The 14,983-nt window shown below is 38.4% G+C and overlaps 1 protein-coding gene across 4 annotated transcripts in view; it reads left to right on the top strand.

Annotated features, from left to right (window-relative positions):
• Positions 1 to 14,774, top strand: part of LOC112151416 (RNA-binding Raly-like protein) — a 161,394-nt gene extending 146,620 nt beyond the window's left edge. For all 4 annotated transcript variants that reach the window (XM_024280360.2, XM_024280358.2, XM_024280361.2 and 1 more), the window contains 4 exons: positions 7,043 to 7,156; positions 9,165 to 9,334; positions 11,494 to 11,532; positions 14,511 to 14,774. In XM_024280360.2, coding sequence (XP_024136128.1) covers positions 7,043 to 7,156; positions 9,165 to 9,334; positions 11,494 to 11,526 — 317 coding nt within the window. In that variant the 3' untranslated portion in view covers positions 11,527 to 11,532; positions 14,511 to 14,774. The remainder of the gene's footprint in view (positions 1 to 7,042; positions 7,157 to 9,164; positions 9,335 to 11,493; positions 11,533 to 14,510) is intronic.
• The last annotated feature ends 209 nt before the right edge of the window (positions 14,775 to 14,983 follow it).

Genomic DNA, 14,983 nt, shown 5'->3' with positions numbered 1-14,983 from the left:
GAAAGACAGTATATATGAATGTGAGAGCAAGAATGTATGAATGTGAATGGTTCAGAATAAATAATGTCTTGGACGGCCCCTCATACACCCACGTGAAGAAAAGCACTTCTCAGCGCAATGCGGTTGAGCCTCGCGGGGGAGGACTTTATATTTCCCCGAATGGAGGGTCAGATTTAAAAAACAAAAAACATTTCCCGGACACGACTGGCACTTAAACTGTCGCTTCAAATGAAGAGGAAGGGAGAAGAATTCGGATTTGGCCTACATCTCCATGCAAAAAAGGGAGAGATGGACACTACAAATTTTCTTCGTTAGCTTGTTATCGCAAAAAATACATTTTTTTGTGATAACGAGCTAGCAGATGTTGTTATCACAAGATAATGACGGAATAATAACAACTCGTCTGAGGTGTCATTATCCTGTCGTTATCTTGTAATAACGATAGAACACCTGTAATAACATGTGTTTAACGACAGGATAATAACGACAGGTTAATGACTTCTCATCTGAGCTGTCGTTATCTTGTTAAAACAGGTGGTCAGTTGTTATCAAAAGATAACGACAAGATAACAACATCTCATCTGAGCTGTTGTTATCTTGCTATAACAGATGTTCTATTGTTATCACAACATAGCGACAGGATAACGACATCTCATCTGAGCTGGCATCTGGATCAAAACTTTTTGGCTGGATAGCTCTGATATCACTCGCCATTTTTGTTGCACCAGTAAAATTAGTTTGGAGGTTTGAGGGGCTGTAAGCTAGCAGGAGGTCGTGTAAACAGAGAGCTCTCAGCAACGTTGTGGAAACAGGAAAAAGATGAAAAAATGTTGTTTGTAAAATATCATAGAAAACTCAACAGAGCAAAAGTCTAATGAACTACAGCCGCTTTTCAGAAACTATGTCCTTTGACTTTGTCTGAAAACAGCACTAGAAACGCTTTCTAAATCATTTAAAAGATGATCAGAGAGTATGATATCATACCAGGAATGACCAAAACTATCACAAGTTCAAATAATAGAGGAAACTTAAGTACCGATTGTCCACAATTCTGAAAAAATTGTGTTGCTTTTTCAACATAAAACATTTTTTTCGCCCAAGAAACATTTAATAAAAATATTCACTTGAGAGAAACGTCCCCTTGAGTCCAAAAATGTGTTTTAAGGATTAATATTAACATCTGCACCCCTTAAAGCCCTCTGTCCAATTGAAAATCCTCAGTGCAGTGAACCACAGATCCTCCTTTTTGCTCCCAAGATAAAAGAAAAAAAATCCCCAGTTCATCTCCAGGCTCTAAAATTAGATCTATTACTCATTCTTTAAATCTTTTCTAATCCCTATTCAACGACAAGAGGACTGCAGCCCTTCTTTCTTTGAACCCCGGGTATCTGGAGATAGATAAGCTTGTGTATATTTTTCGATTACGTGGTTGATAGCACAAAAGGAAAAAAAAGGCCTGGAGGTCCAGATAAATTAAAAAGTGCTTCCCTGCTCTGTCTTATCGTCCGAGAAGGACGGGTGAGCTGCCCGGAGCGCGCTCCGATAAGGCAGGACTCCGATGTGGAGAAGGGCTTCATGGATGCTGGTGATGGAGACGCAAAGATAGGATTTCCCTAGCAGCTTTACAGAACATGAGACTCGCTGTTGAGGTTTCCGAACACGTTTTTCCATCAGCGGAGCATTATTTGCTGCTTTTCTCTCCTGCATTAATCATCCTGTTGTGCTACAGAGAAGCCGTGGAAAGCGCGGTACAGTGTCGCTGTTTTTCAGCAGGAATTCTGGTGAAAGATGAGGACGTCCTCCAGGGGAATCCACTTCAAGCTAATATATCAGATTCCTCTTTTTTTATTTTAATCACACGCTGACAACTTCTCTAATGTAAAAGGTTATGTTTTATTCATGGTTTGGATGTTTATGCAAGTAAAATATGAAATATACCTAAAGAGCGAAACCGAGATGTGCGCCTCTCCTCCTTCACGTCAGCGCAGACTCAACCTGATAGGTGTCAGAGAGAATTTTCTGTTTTCCACTCAACTTCTGGCGTGTGCGTCCTCCCCCTACCTCTACAGATGACACTTCACTCCGTGAAGAAATGAGATTATCTCGTTACTTTGTGGTGTAAAGTCTCTAATCTGGGTTGAAGCTGCAGAGGAGCACGCCCACATTTCAGCCGCCCGGATAACTACTTTTAATTTCTGCTATTATGAGCTGGTGACAGATCAAGGTTAGGACTGTAGCTTTGACGTGAAGCGGCTACGCTTCATTAGCCAGATGCGTTTTGTTGAGCGGCAATTATTCACGAGGCGGTAAACAGATCGTGCTGCTGATCGGACAAGTGGGAGGAGCTAAAATCATCTCCTCTGACCTTTATAAACCTGCTTTTGGGTTAGAAACGTCAGAAGTTTAAACCTTAATTCATCATATGGAGAATTTCACTTATAATTAGGAAATCCTGCACCTTAAAGTGTAATTTATAGAGAAAATTTAGGGACATTTTTTTACTAAAATAATCAGCCATGTTTAAATCTCACTTTGTTATCTGAAAAAAAAAATCCTCCTTGGACATTTTTGATTCTTTGTTTCAACACCCATTTTGATGAAAATGGTGTTTTTGACATGTTTTTGTGGCGTTTTGCTGATAAAGGAGCACATAAATAAAGAAAATTTAAGCTCAAAATTGTATTTCTGAGTATTATTTTTTAGTGGCCCTAATATTCCGTTGTAGTTATCCAAAGGGTTCTTCCCTGGAAAAGTTTTAATTTTTAGTTTCAACACCCACTCTGATAAAAAATTGTTTTTATGGCGTTTTATTGATGATTAAGACATAGATAAACAAAATTAAGATACAATTTGTATTTCTGAGTATTTCTTTATTGAAATTGTTGTGAATTAGGAGCAAATGGAAAAAATGCAGTTTGAAAAGGATCGTATTTGTGACGTAGAAAATACGTAAATACGCACCGAGCTCTTAACAATGTTTCTGCCACTCTGCAGAAACTATGTGAAAGAGAAAGATGAATATACTTTTCACCAAACTCATTTGACAAGTGACAGGTGGCTTTATATAAAATGTATACAAAACCACCTGTCACCTGTCAAATTAGTGTGATGGATGGTGTAGGGTCAAAGGTCATCTGTCACAATGAGTTTGATGGAAGGTATATTCCTTATCTCTCTTATGTTCTAGAAAACATTTAAATTTTGACGTTTTTATGTCTAAAAATGTCAAAATCATAATTGAAAAGATTAAATGTCATGGTAGTCAATAAGGAGCTGCCGTAGCATAATATTGATGTAATATAAATATAAGATAGCGTGATGTTTTTAAAAGCAACTATACGGCACAATAAAAAGGGTAAACAAAATAAATAAAAATGAAAAAAGATGGTCGGAGTGGAACTTGTCTTTTTAAATCTATCTCAAAATATTGATATAAAAAACTTCATATATACACCTGAGTAAATCCATTTATTTTTATTCTTTTTCATGCTTTTTTTCCAACTCAAAGATTCCAATAGTTTTAATTTCTCCAAAATGTTTAAGTTGTAAAATGTAGTTTAAAGTTTGTTACAAGACTCAAAGATTTTTCAGTTGTAGAAGCTCATTTTTGAAAAAGAAAAAGTATAAACACCTCGGATCTCCTGGAGGAAATAAACTTTTGGATATTAGAATGGTTGAAGTGTCTCAAAGCCTGTTGTAGATCCTATGGGGCTTAGCCCCTCCCACATCCCAAAGCACCATCAATACAGGCACATCTCGCCAAATTCAAAAAGTGACACTCTTAATCATCATAACTTTTTAATATTTCTAGGTTTTATTTTTGGTCATTTTCATAATTATGCCTTAAAAACCTGAACTTATTGTCTCAGAAAATGTAATTAATAGTAAAAATTCAAATGTTGGAAGCTCATGGTGTCACGTTCTAATCAGCGTATTACCCCAAAGTATCTGCAAAGGTTTCAGGAGCCTTTAAATCAGAGATCATCGACGTTTCGTCAGCAAAATCACCTTTAAAGAAAAAATGAAAAATGCCTCATTATCTCACAAAAACCTTTTCACCTCAAATGTGATGGCTGATGTGCAAACACACCAAAATATACATGAATTTTGAATCTCTGCACTTTATTTTAGCTTTTACTAAGAACTAAAGAATATTTATTCTATTGTGAAAATGCAGAAATGTTGCATGGAATTCCTCAAAGTGGAAACATGAAAACAAAGACTATAAAACAGACAAGCTGGAAGCATGAATGAGATTTAGAAACATTTACATAGAACAAACTAACACAAAGAAACCATGAAAGCTCTTCCTGTTCCACATCTACACTGTACTTTGCATATTCAAGAACACAAAGACATTAGACGCTCCGCCGTGAATTACTGACAACATTTTAACAATCTGCTTATAAGATCAGTAAACACTCAGGAAGAAAAATGACTGAAGGATGCTGAGATTCCTTTGCTCTGATGGAATTTATGACCATTCTAATTGATATTTTTACACAAGGAAGGTTGTTTTCAACAAACACTTGCTGATGGATAAGATAATGATAATTGTTGAAGCTGTGGAAAGTCTGGATCTTTGTGGCACAGCGGGACCCTGAGTGTTTATCCATCTATTGCTACAGCTGCTAAAGCCTGAGGACAAACCCGAATACTCTCCCTTCAGCATCTCCCTATCCCTACATTTAACCCTTCAAGCGCAGAAATAAGTAAAAATAGTGTCTTCAAATTCGGACAACAAAACCCCTTGATGATGTCATCATAAGTCGCGGTCATCTATGTTAGCGCGTAGCTGATAGCGCTTGGAAAATACACAATATTGGTTTTATAACTATAAAAAGGTCATGCTAAAGAAAAGGCCATTTCTTACATTTAAATATAAACATCTGTGCTTCAGAACAAACCCAAGTGAAAAATAGAAGAGAGGAGGGTAGAGTAGCGTAGAGTACAGTACAGTACAGTACATTAAGGTAGGTTAGAGTAGAGCAGGGTAGGGTAGGGTAGGGTAGAATGGAGTTGGGTATAGTAGAGTAAAGCAGAGCAAAGCAAATTAGGGTGGAGAAGAGTAGGGTAGAGTAGAGTAGAGTGCAGTACAGTAGAGTACAGTAGGGTAGGTTAGAGCAGAGCAGGGTAGGGTAGGGTAGGGTAGAGTAGAGTACAGTACAGTAGAGAAAAGTAGGGTATAGTACAGTAGGGTAGGTTAGAGTAGAGCAGGGTAGAATGGAGTTGGGTATAGTTGAGTAAAGCCGAGCAAAGCAAAGTAGGGTGGAGAAGAGTGGGGTAGGGTAGAGTAGAGTACAGTACAGTAGAGTACAGTAAGGTAGGTTAGAGAAGAGCAGGGTAGGGTAGAATGGAGTTGGGTAGAGTAAAGCAGAGCAAAGCAAAGTAGGGTAGAGAAGAGTGGGGTAGAGTAGATTAGAGTAGAGTAAAGCAGAGTAGAGAAGAGTAAAGCAGAGCACAGTAGAGTAGGGTAGGGTGGAGTAGCAATATCCTTTCCTCGGTGCAGAAAGAAATGTGTTTTGGCAGCATCAGATTCCAAAGAGACAGTTTTACGTTTACTTACTTTATTTGTTTCTAACATCCAAAAGTCAGAACCCCTTTGCTGCACACTGGAATCCAGAGAGATCCCTTCGCGTTACCCCTTACAGAACAATTTTGGACAGTCCTACCCTTCCAAATACCCCCACGATTGGAGGGTAGGGAGAAGCCGTTTGGATCCAGCCTTTGTCTCACTTGTCCAGGGGCTTGACCTGTACAGTGAATCCAGGTTTTTGGTTGTCCAGTCCATGGTGGGTCGTAGAGAGAAGCGGCTGCATTGTTCTCCTCCTGAATTGGGTTAGTTTGACCAAATGCAATTTACAGATCAGAGGTGTCCAGTTTCAATCTTAAGTTATGTGATTGTGCAACATTGAGAGTTTAATAAGTCTAAATTTTAGCAAAGAAGACACATCACATTAACCAGTCAAGGACTCAGCTTTGGCCCATCACGTGTTGATAATCATTGGGTGGAGTCTGAAACCAACATGGAGGAATGTCTGATCATTCTGCTCCTGAACTTTGTATAGTGTTTCATTTTTCTATCGAGTTACAAAAAGTTAAAAAAATTCTCCACTTTTTTTTCCTCCTTGAAATAATGCGGGACAGCAAGTCGTCAAACTGGGTCACAGAAACGGAAGTACCGCTGAAAGCGTCCAACATTCAGATGAGCTCCTACAGTAGATGGAGAGTCTCTGAATGATCTCATGAACCCAAACATGGAGACGTGATTTATTTATTTAGAATAAATAAACCTGATCTTTCATGTGACGGAGCACACATCTGTCACTGTGTGAGGACTTAGAGTGGATTTGTTGGTGACGTCTGTTCACTTTGTTTGTTTTTGTGGTCAGTTTGTTGTTTCCAGTGTTTTTGTTTACTTCCTGAATCCAGGAGGTCCAGTTCTCTTGTTTTGTTTTTGACAGGCCTGTTTTAATCCGTAAGAACCCAAAGTGACAGAAGAGTAACAGAAAAATATCTGAAATGTTTCTGTGGTCAACTTGGTTTGTGGTATTTTATTATTAAGGGAAGATGGTCTGGGTCTTACCGGGGTCTTTTTTGTATTTTGTTTAGAAATTGTTTGGAGATATATTTTTGTTGGATTTGTTACAAGATATGTGTGAATTGCTGTTTTTCAGAATATGCGTTGATTTTGATTAGTAATTGGGTTGATTAGGTGAAGGGGGCGGAGCCAACCACCTATAAAAGTGGAGCTCTTTCAAGATTGAGAGCTCCTCTGTTCCCAAATTGTTCCCAACTTTGTATTTTTTGCCAAAAACAAGACATAAAAGAAGAAAAACTTGACTTTTTGGTTGGAAAGTGATTTAGTTTCCTGACATCTCAACATCATCCATGTCTTCCAATTTATAGGCAATGCCTTTGGTAGCTCCTCCCACTACATTTTTGGACAAGCGTCCAGTAGGGAATTTGCTGGAGATGGGGTCTGAAAACTGTCCATGTGAGCGCCATCAAACAATGACGTTTTGCGTTTGTGCTTCAACAGTGAAGACGGACCAACTGCAGACCATCAAGAGAGAGCTCACTCAGATCAAGATGAAGATCGACTCCTTGCTGGGACGACTGGAGAAGATCGAGAAGCAGCAGAGAGCTGAATCTGGTGAGAAGCTCAGACGAGTCAGAGGAGGTGGGAGTGTTATGGAGGGGGCGGGGCTTACATCTACCAATCAAGACAGGTCTCAGCAGGACGCTGACTGACTGTCTGAAGATCTGTATGGATGTTGGACACTAAAGCTGACAGCAGCACTCGGCTGAAGCCAAACCCAGAAGGTTTTGTGTTTCTATAACACAGTAGAGAATGGATTTTCTATTATATGTCAGAAGCAAATGAATTAATCAAACATAAAGCTGTCTCTTTGGTGACAAAGACACCTTTATTACATATTTAGGACTGACTTCTCTTAGCACAATACTTTTCATGAATACAGTAGAAGCCGTAGCGGCTGCCAGACAGGGTCTGTGGATCCCTGATTTTCCGTACTTCTGAAGGAAAACTCAGTTTTTACATCTAAAAGACCCGATTATTTGATTCCACCTGCTGAAACCCTGAAAATGAAAGGCTAATAAAGAGACATAGAAGCTCCAACGGTGCGACTGTTTGGTCTGCAGACTCCAAAATAAGAGAATGGAAATAATGGGTTTATTATAACTACTAATGGAAAAACCTCAGTAATAGAGAGCGTGCTGCTGCAGCTGGAGCAGAGAAAAATCTCACCGGGTACATCAACAAATGCGAGCGGTTAAAACAATGCAGACGGGAACACTAATGTCTCCGTGTCAGCGGGGAGACGGAGGCTGCTCGCCGTCCTGTGGTGCACGGCTCGCCGCTGTGGGCCGGTCCAAAGTGAAAATGTCAAAAATCATATTTAAAGTGGCACAGCTGAGCATCCTTTTGGTAAAGCATGTCTCAAAGCATCTGTGCTCAAAAGGAGATTAAAAAAAAATATTATTACTATTATCCTTTTTTATTCAATCAAATCCATTTTTCTGGAGCATATGCTGAACAGCTGCTGACAAACGAGCTGTAACTCAAGGTCATCGAATGCACCATCGACCGGGTCAGAGAAGCATTTGCATGAATTTAAAAAGATTTCTAAATAAAAGGATAAATGAGAATGGACATCGAGTGTTTCATTAGAATTTCACATTAGGCTCATGCTCTGCATGGAGAAGATGTTGCATAATCAGTTTGGAGCTCATTTAAAAGTATTTCTTATGACAAAATGTAATGAAATTAATGGAAATTTGAAATATGGAGAAAAAGTTCTAAAAATCACCTTTTTTTTCTAAATCTTACAGTTAAATTCTGAAACATTTGTTGAAGTTGCATCAGTTGTCACACACCTAAGTTTGTGAGATTTGTTCTCCGCATTTGACCCACCCCCTGGGGGAGGGGCGAGCTGCAGACACAGATGCATTTGGTGGTTTAACCCCTTTAATGCTGTGTGTCAATCAGGGAGGCACTGGATTCCATTTTTGGAATCTTTGTTATGGATTCAAGGAGGACCTTGCGCCGCCTGCTTGCAGAAGAGTTTCACTGTGGGGAAGCCCAACCTTGAGGGAGCGATGAGAATACAGAAACTTTATTGTTCAGTGCTTTAAAAAACACATTTTTAGACTTTTTATTGGGGCATAATAATTTTAGAAAGTGGAAGAATGTCACAATTTCACCAGATAATATTCACGATCTAAGTTTAAAGCTGCTGATTAGAAAACTCTGATGACCCAGCATTCTAGCAGCATTTAAACGCATCACTTATGGAGGAATCTTGGAGACGTTAAAAGAGTTTTACATCAGATTTTTGCTTAATTTGTGTGTCTATCAGGCGATTCATGTGTAATTTTTAAAGATCTGTGTGTGTAGTTAGTTTACGTTGTAATTAATAAAGTTGTGTGAATGTAAATTCACTTTTTTTTGTATTTAGTAATTTTTTTATGCTTATGTACAACATGTTTTGTATGAGTTCCAAATCAAGAATTACACTCGTACAAATTGGTTGAGACTATTCTCACTCCATAGAAGTGATGATATTTCTGCACAGCTGAAGGTGGAGATTCTGATGAACTCCCCCCTGATCTTCTGCTCTCATGTTCTTCTGTGTTCTTAGAGGCTCAGAGGAAATACGAGGACAACTGCGACTCCCTCCACGAGGAGTCCGTATCAGAAACGGCGGAGAACTCCGGGGAGGAGGCCGGGGAGGGGGCGCTGGACGTGGAGGCGGGAGAAATGACCGATGGAGGCGAGGACGACTACGACGAGGAAGGCAGCCACCATCTGGTGAGCGCGCACGTGGACACGGCGGACTCCGGGAGATCTCAAATGATCCGAGAGTCTGCGCCCAATAAAAGCTAATATTCCAGAATTATGCATCGCCGCAGATCTGAGGGAGCCGAGCTTCACACCAGCGATCGTTGGAGGCGGCTGGACTGACAGCGCCTCCCTGTTGATTCTGGCTTTGATGCCCGGGTCCACCGCGGACTCTCACATACCTACAGATATCTGGAGAAGAGGCCAGAACATATGGAACTGTGTTAGAAGCAAGGTCACTGAGGGAAGGAGGAATATAGGGGAGGATAGAAGCTCAAGTTCTTGGAATGAAATGAAAACTTTTTTTTGTTTTTTCAGATAAAATCAACGGAACAGTATAATGTGGTGTCAAAAAATGTAAAAAATTGGTCTGGAAGATTGTACTTTTAGTCTTAAGGGACGTTAATTTTTAGGGCAAAGTTAAAAAAAATCAATTAAACGATTTGAATTGATATAAACTTAATAGATCAATAATCGACTCACAAAAGATATAAATCGATTTAGCACATAAAGCTAAAGTCCGCTAGCTTGATGCTAATGTTCAATAGAATTCCTCATAGGACGGCTTATGCTAACGTTCGGTTGACCAAAAACATACATTTGTGACTAAATGAACATCTTTATTTACTTACAGACATTCATTTTCCAAACTCTTTTAAGGAAATCATTTTTAATGTAACCATTTGTGGCGTTTTTTCCCTCATACTGTTGTCTTCTTCTGGAGTAAGGTGTACACCTAGTGTCCAAACTGAAACGTCCTCCAGGAGAAGCAGAACAATGTTTCCAATGTTAATGATCTGAACATTTTAGTTAGAACTTCTCCTTTAGAGAATCCATGTAACACTGGATGATATCAACAATCTCATTATTTACAAATACATTTTACAATATGTGAACTGGATAAGATTAATATAAATATATTCAAATTAAATAGTAGATTTTTTCATGTATTTCTAAACAAATATGTATAAATGTGTAAACTTAAAATTGAATTGAATCGAAGAATCAAAAGAATTTAAAATATCGAATCGATTCTGGAAATCATAACCGATACCCAGCCCTAGTAATTTGACAAAATGAATGTTATTCTGAAACAATTTATAGAAATTCTTTCATTTTTTCAAATAGCGTAAAGATTAATATCTTCAAGTTGCAAAAAATGTGCAAGTCAAACCTGAGATACACAACAAACCACTAACCCCAGTAAACATATGCAACGTTTAAAGACCCACTCCAATGAAAAACGTGTTTTTGAACATGTTCTTGTAGCCTTTCTCATAGAGGACGTATCAGTTAATATTCAGATCATGTTGGCTCAGGAGCTCAGAAAGACCTGTGGTTTAAAAAAGCTGATTTAAAGTCTCCTTGCTCTGCTACACTTCTGATAAATCCACCAGAAAAGGAGATTTTCGTCTGTCGGTGTGCCAAAAATACTTAGTTTCATAAAATATTTCCCTATGCATTTCACTTCAAAGGGCCCATAATACTATAGTAGTATAGGCCCTATACCATGAAAATTGAGAACAGCCCCTTCCAGGAAGTGCCAGGCTAATACAAACACGAAGCGAAGCCAGCAGAGATCAGCTAGCTTCACGATCTCCCCGGCTCATTCATTTAGCTTGGAGACATCGGGCGGTGGCATACGGTAAAGAACATTCTGGTGAGGAATCTGCACGAACGTTTGGTGGATCGTTCAAGCAGATGGGTGATATCGGGAAGGTGGATGCAGAAAGGGAGCAGACTATTTCCTGGTGGAAAATGAGTTCACAAAAATAATTCATATTTCATAAATGATACGTTTGTGCCAAAGGTAATGTATGTTCATATTTATGGATATAATTTAGTCTGAAAGACTCCCAGATTTTGACACCACTTTACTTTAACAAATATGTATATTTGTACATTTTAATTCCTAGCATTAGTACACTTTACTTGATCCGTACCGCCACGCCCTCGCCTTGGTTCTGTTTAGCCAAATCTTTGTTCTCACTGTTATTTCCCAGAAAACGTTTGTTTTTAGAAGGTCATGTTTATCACCCTTTATTGTAATGGACTAAAGCTTCTTCTCATTGGTCATAAATCCAGAGTGACCTTTCAAATGTTTGACTTCCCGCCTTTGTCTCTTGCAGATAGAGAACCACGTGTCGGACATTGACAACTGAGACGAGGTGAGAGCCGCCGATCTGGTTACAGACGGTTCTGCAACAAAACTGCAGCGACTGAACTGTGTCTCCAACATCTCCAAACATCCGTTAATCATCTCTGAAGTCGTAAGCTCCGTGACATTTGGAACTTCACTGAAGGGCAGCTAATGCCGGATTTGACAGAGGGAGCGTTAATGGCATTCCAATGGGCCAGAACTGCCCATAAACAACATTCATCTAATTGAATGTGGAGAAAGGGGGTTTGAATCGTGAGGCCTAAGGTACGGAGCTCCCTGCCTCCAACCCCCCCAGTGTGGGTAATGAGGCAGAACTGACATCATTTGCATGGCGCTGACTAGCTCCTCATAGTCGAGTATTTAAGCACGTTTACGAGATGGAAACTTTCTGTTGGAAAACCTCCTGTAGTTCAGGAAAATCAGAAAAATGTCAGAGGTTTTGGTCATTTTGATCAGTGATTTCCAACCTTCTTCAGGCCACAGATCGGAAAAATGACGGTCAAAAGTTTAACGGACTGATCTGTACAAGGCTAAAGTGAGAGTCCGATTTTTATTTTCAAAAATTTTCCAGTTTATATTTTTATATTTCTAATAAATCCACAAATTAAGCAACTGTATTAGCAGCAACCTCGAACATTACACAGTCGGTTCCTGAATATTCTGTATTATTGTTACGGTCTATCCCAGGGGTCCCCAAACGTTTTTATCATGGTTGCATAATGACGTTTGAGTTCCGAAGAAGCAGGAAAGCAGAAGGATGTTTTGCAGTGGGCGTGGCCAGAAGCTTAAAGAAATATCTTCTGTTGAAAGAAGTTTTTATGCCAAATAACTTTAGTTTTAACCTTTTGTGTTTTTTAATTTTAACATTTCATTTTAATTTACCTTTTTAATTTTGATTTTGGGATTTAGCTAATAAATAAGCAACATGCTAGCTTTTAAGCCATTTTGGCTTCTACTAGCTTTTTTCCTATTTTAGCATTTAGCTATTCTTATAGCATTGTTTTATGTTGGCCTTTATTGAGGTTATTTAGGCTATTTTGGAGCTTAGCTAATATTTTAGTTACATGCTAGCTGTTTTAGCTAAATTGACACTTAGCTAATGTCTTAGCTGCATGTTAGCTGTTTTGGCTAAATTAGACTTATTATTCAGTTTAGGCAAATTTGGCATTTAACTAATGTTTTAGCTAAATGCTAGCTAGCTGTTTTGGCTAAATTTGACATTTTTTGTTGTTTAGGCTATTTTAGCACTTAGCTAACATTGTAGCTTTATACTAGCTTTTTTGGCTAAAGTAGACATTTTTCCAATTTTTAGGCTAATTTGTAGCTTAGCTAATATTTTATCTTTATAAAATCTGGTTTGGCTAAATTAGACATGTTTTCAGTTGTTTAGGCTAATTTGGCACTAAGCTAATACTTCTTAACATGCTAGCTGTTTTAGCATGTAATGTGGTTTTTTGAGCTGTTTTGGCATTTTGCTGTGATAATAGCATTTTGCTAGCCCTTTCAGCTAATTTGGCATTTACTTGAGTTTTAAGCTATTTTGGAGTTTAGCTAATGATTTAGCCACATGCTAGCTTTTTTGTGGCTATTTTGGCATTTACTGAGTTTTTTAGACTATCTTAGAGTTTAGCTAAAATTTTTCGCTACATGCTAGGTGTTTTGGCAAATTCGACACTTAGCTACTATTTTATAACATGCTAGCTGTTTTAGCATGTAATGTGGTTTTTTTGAGCTATTTTGGTATTTTGCTGTCATATTAGCATTTTGCTAGCTCTTTCAGCTAATTTGGCATTTATCATGTTTTAAGCTATTTTGGAGTTTAGCTAATGATTTAGCCACATGCTAGATTTTTTGTGGCTATTTTGGCATTTACTGAGGTTTTTTAGACCATTTTAGAGTTTAGCTAATATTTTCACTGCATGCTAGGTGTTTTGGAAAATTCGACACTTAGCTAATATGTTAGCTACATGCTAGCTGTTTTGGCTACATTTTCCAGTTATTTAGGCCAATTTGCGATTTAGCTAATATTTTATTAACATGCCAACATCTAATGGGGTTCTCATTATCTATTTTGCTAATTTGATGTTATGCTAGCTTTTTTGGTTATTTTGGCATTTTCCAATGTTCTTACGTTCTTTTGGAGTTTACTTAATTTTTAGCTACATGCTAACTTTTTTGGCTATATTAGCGTTTGCTGAAGTTTTTTGGATTATTTTGGAGTTTGGCTAATACTTTAACAAAAAAGTTTGGTTTTTGGGCAATTTTGGCTTTTACTGAGGTTTTATTATGCTATTTTGAAGCTTAGCTAATATTTTAGCAACATGCTAGCTGCTTTGACATTTTTCCAGTTTCTTAGGCTAATTTAGCAAGCTATCAGTTTCAGCATTTTCAGCTATCAGCTCTAACATCTTCAGCAGCCATATTTACAGCATTCACATTAGATAGCATCGCAGGTAATGCTATATATCTAGATACTATTTTTTCACAAAGCGTTTCCTTTTTATTTTTTGTTTCTTTTTTTGGAATTTTGCATTGATTTCTAAAATTGGATGTTTCTTTATTTGTTTTGCTTTTTTAATTGTGATCTCAAATATATTTGATTTGTTGATGTGATTTTCCCTTCAGAGCCACCGTAGACGGTGATTTCTGTCTACTATTTAGAAGCGAAAGAATAGAAACAATGGATAAACAGAGGCAGCGCTTCCCTCTTATTACTTCATAGACGGATGTTTGAAGCATCTGCTGTTGAAGAATTCTCGTCACGAAACATCCTTGTGCTGCATAAAGAACTCTCAAGGCTGTGAAAAGCTGTTGCACATGCATGAAAAGAGCTTTTGGTTTCATGTCCAACTGCAGGAAACATTTTAAAATATTTCCAAGGCTATTTAAATTGACGGGTCTTAAAGCTGTCTAATCCTCGTCAGATTTAAGCACCACCCGTCTGGAGCAGCCCCCGTCATACGATGTGCTTTCTTCTTTATCTAGGCGGCGTGAAGAAGCAGACACTCCTGGTTGACAGTGTTAGAATTCATCATCACTTTTGAGAGGCGGAGGAGATCCGTGGGGGATCAAGACACCCATTCAGGACAGCGAGTTTTGATCCCGACTCGCGCCCAGCGTGATCTGCTCTGCGGAGAAAATAGATTCCATTTCTACTGCATCGGCCCAACTTCTCTTTAAGCAAAAGAAAAATGGATGAACGGAAGCTGAGTCGAGGGTGTTATTTGTTGTGTAAATGGGTAAAAAAAAGAAAAAAAAACATTGTTGCTGCTTTCATGAAAACTGCTTGCGCTGTAATTTCACAAAAAAAGTGTTTTCCATTAAAGCCTTTCATTTTGCTGATCTGAACAAATGGTAATAAGACAAAATAAACGGAGCATCACTGCCGTCAGGTCTGGACTGGTACACATGAGCTGTGAGCAAAACCTAATCTGTTTATCACACTAATGCCCCTCAGG

This window comes from Oryzias melastigma, linkage group LG20 (genome assembly GCF_002922805.2).
Source record: "Oryzias melastigma strain HK-1 linkage group LG20, ASM292280v2, whole genome shotgun sequence".
Taxonomy (NCBI): domain Eukaryota; kingdom Metazoa; phylum Chordata; class Actinopteri; order Beloniformes; family Adrianichthyidae; genus Oryzias; species Oryzias melastigma.
The sequence above is the reverse complement of the archived record's forward strand: the minus strand, read 5'-3'. Positions and strand labels throughout refer to the sequence as shown.